The 2,373-nt window shown below is 50.7% G+C and overlaps 1 protein-coding gene across 1 annotated transcript; it reads right to left on the bottom strand.

Moving 5' to 3' along the window:
* Positions 1 to 1,486: 1,486 nt before the first annotated feature.
* On the bottom strand, positions 1,487 to 2,068 carry LOC136828984 (uncharacterized). Its single transcript, XM_067087382.1, has 2 exons — positions 2,013 to 2,068; positions 1,487 to 1,898 (listed from the first exon to the last, which is right to left on the bottom strand). The coding sequence occupies exons 1-2, from the start codon at positions 2,066 to 2,068 to the stop codon at positions 1,487 to 1,489; spliced, it is 468 nt and encodes a 155-aa protein (XP_066943483.1).
* Between the last annotated feature and the right edge of the window lie 305 nt (positions 2,069 to 2,373).

Below are 2,373 nucleotides of genomic sequence, written 5' to 3' on the forward strand. Positions count from 1 at the left end.
ACAAAACAATGCAACAGAACAACATAAGAAGGAGACAGGACAACAGATAACAATACATTACTGGACTAGTTTTAATAGTGAAAACAACAACAGCACCGTCACCAAGAAAATTATTAAGAAGGGAGTCAAGCCACGAGCCCCTACACCAACATAAGCATACTGGTATATTGCAAGCCCAACCTAATGGCATCCCTTGCCATGAAAAACAATACTTGTGGATTCACTGAAGGAGATGACTACTAATGTGGTTTATGAATTTATTTGCCCTGAGGAGGAATGCAGACCTTCCAGTGAAAGCTACATTGGTAGGACATCTACTATGCTTAGATGGCGATTAATGGCACGCAGAGACGCGGGATCCATCTTCCAACACTACGCAGGTAAGCACAACAAGAAACCATCATTACAAGAACTGAGAGATAACATCAGAATAAAATTCAAGCGCAGCACATATCAGGGCATGACAATAACAGAAGCTGTGTAAAACAACATACAAGCCTATGCTAAATATCCAAATGTAAGGAGATAGGGCCTGGGTCTCCCAACTCCCCAGGGACAGGAGACAGGGTCAAGGCCACCGCCAAAACAAGCCTATGAGAGAGGTGTGACATAATGAGAAGGAAGACAAGTACTGCTAGTTTATTGATGAAGTGAGCTGCTTATAAAGCGGGGCGCGGACATCTGCGTACTTCTCAAAGACTGTGGGTACAAAGATTTACAGGTGACCTAAGGTCAAAGTAATTCTCTACAAAAGCAGGACAATAATGTGATCAATAATGTCTGATGCATAAGATAAATACTTCGTTACATGTACATAAAGCATGATTATTTGGAAAGACAACAAATATACAATTTACAATTATGGTGATAAACATATGTTCTGGTCGACCCTAGGTCGATGCGAATGCACCACAGAAAACGAGATGTTCACTACAGAGAACACATTGAGTGGGGACTTTACAATACTCCCTCCCCCCAAAAGATGGAGGTAACATCTGATCAAAGCAGGTATCTGCTGGGGCGACGAAGGGGCCTTGCTTTTTCGATGTCAACTGGAGAGGGTGGTCACCTTCCTCGGCGCCCTCTGGAGCAGTTTATTGGGGTGCCTTGCTGTCTGGTTTCTGGATTTTCCAGGGATGCCCACGCCTCTTTCCTGCGCATGGAGCTGTCTGAGGGCGTGCCACACCCTGCAGGAGGCTTTGGGGTCCGCCTCTGACGTCCTCCGCCAGGAATGCGGGTTTGAGACAATCCACAGATATCCAGTCTTCCCGTCTGTGGACGGCTACTCGGAATGCCTTCTTGTTCCTTTCCAGTATAAGGAAAGGTCCTCTGTAGGGTCTAGTTAAGGGTGGGCGCACGGCATTGTCCCTGATGAAGACGTGGGTGGCGGAGGATAGCCTGGGGGCCATGAAGGGTGACGTCCTGTCGGTGAATGTCCTTTGGCAGGGGGCGAACTTTCCAACCCTCTCACAGAGCCTCTGCGTCCCTATGTCGTCTCTGTCCTCTGCGACGAGTTCCCCGGGACTACCAGGGTCTCCCCATAGACTTTTTCCGCTGAGGAGGGGTTGCTGTTGGCTCTTGGGGAGGTTCTCAACCCAAGGATGACCCAGGGCAGCTGGTATTTCCAATTCTCGGAGGAGCAATGAACCATAAGGGATGCCTTCAGAGACCTGTGGAACCTTTCCACCATTTCATTGGCTGCAAGGTTGTAGGTGGTGGTGCTGTGGTGAGTGGTCCCCATTAGGCGTGCCAGGCCAGTCCACAGCTTGGACAGGAAAGCAGGTCCTCTGCCTGTTGTTATGTGGTCTGGGACACCGAACTGGCTGATCCAGCTGAAGAGGTGGGCTTCCGCGCACGCACTGGCGGTGGCTTCTTCCATGGGCGTAGCTACGGACCACCTGGTGGAGCGGTCGATGACTGTTAGAAAGTATCTGGCTCTTCCTGGTGGGGAAGAGGACCCACTATTTTGACATGGATGTCCCCTAAGCGTCTCTTTGGCTGGGTGAACTCACCCACTCCAGATTCGGTGTGCTGTCCTACTTTGCTGGCCTGACACTGCCCAGGCCATCACGTCCTTCCTTATGTCGTGCCAGACAAACTTCTCCATCAGCAGCCCAGCTGTTGTCCTTCCAGAGGGGTGGGATAAGCCGTGGATGACGTCGAAGACCAGCCGACGTCTGGAGGCGGGCACCAGGGGCGGGGGCATCCAGTGCTAACATCGCTCAGTAATGTTGATCCTCCTGAGCCGAAGGGCATATCCTTCCACTTCAGCAACATAACGGCTGTACAGTAGGCAGGGGTCTCAGGGTCAGCAGGCTGTTCGCAGGGCGAGGTCCTCATAGTCGATCCCAAGCTGTACTGAGTCGATCACGA

The sequence above is a fragment of the Macrobrachium rosenbergii genome, chromosome 43 (genome assembly GCF_040412425.1).
Source record: "Macrobrachium rosenbergii isolate ZJJX-2024 chromosome 43, ASM4041242v1, whole genome shotgun sequence".
Lineage (NCBI taxonomy): Eukaryota > Metazoa > Arthropoda > Malacostraca > Decapoda > Palaemonidae > Macrobrachium > Macrobrachium rosenbergii.

What these genes read in the sequence shown, in the direction of transcription:
- LOC136828984 (XM_067087382.1), bottom strand. Translation starts at nt 2,068, where the DNA reads ATGGCCTGGGCAGTGTCAGGCCAGCAAAGTAGGACAGCACACCGAATC. An exon ending in GCACACCGAATCTGGAGTGG is followed by an intron (nt 1,899 to 2,012) that starts GTGAGTTCACCC and finishes CCGCTCCACCAG; the next exon opens with GTGGTCCGTAGCTACGCCCA.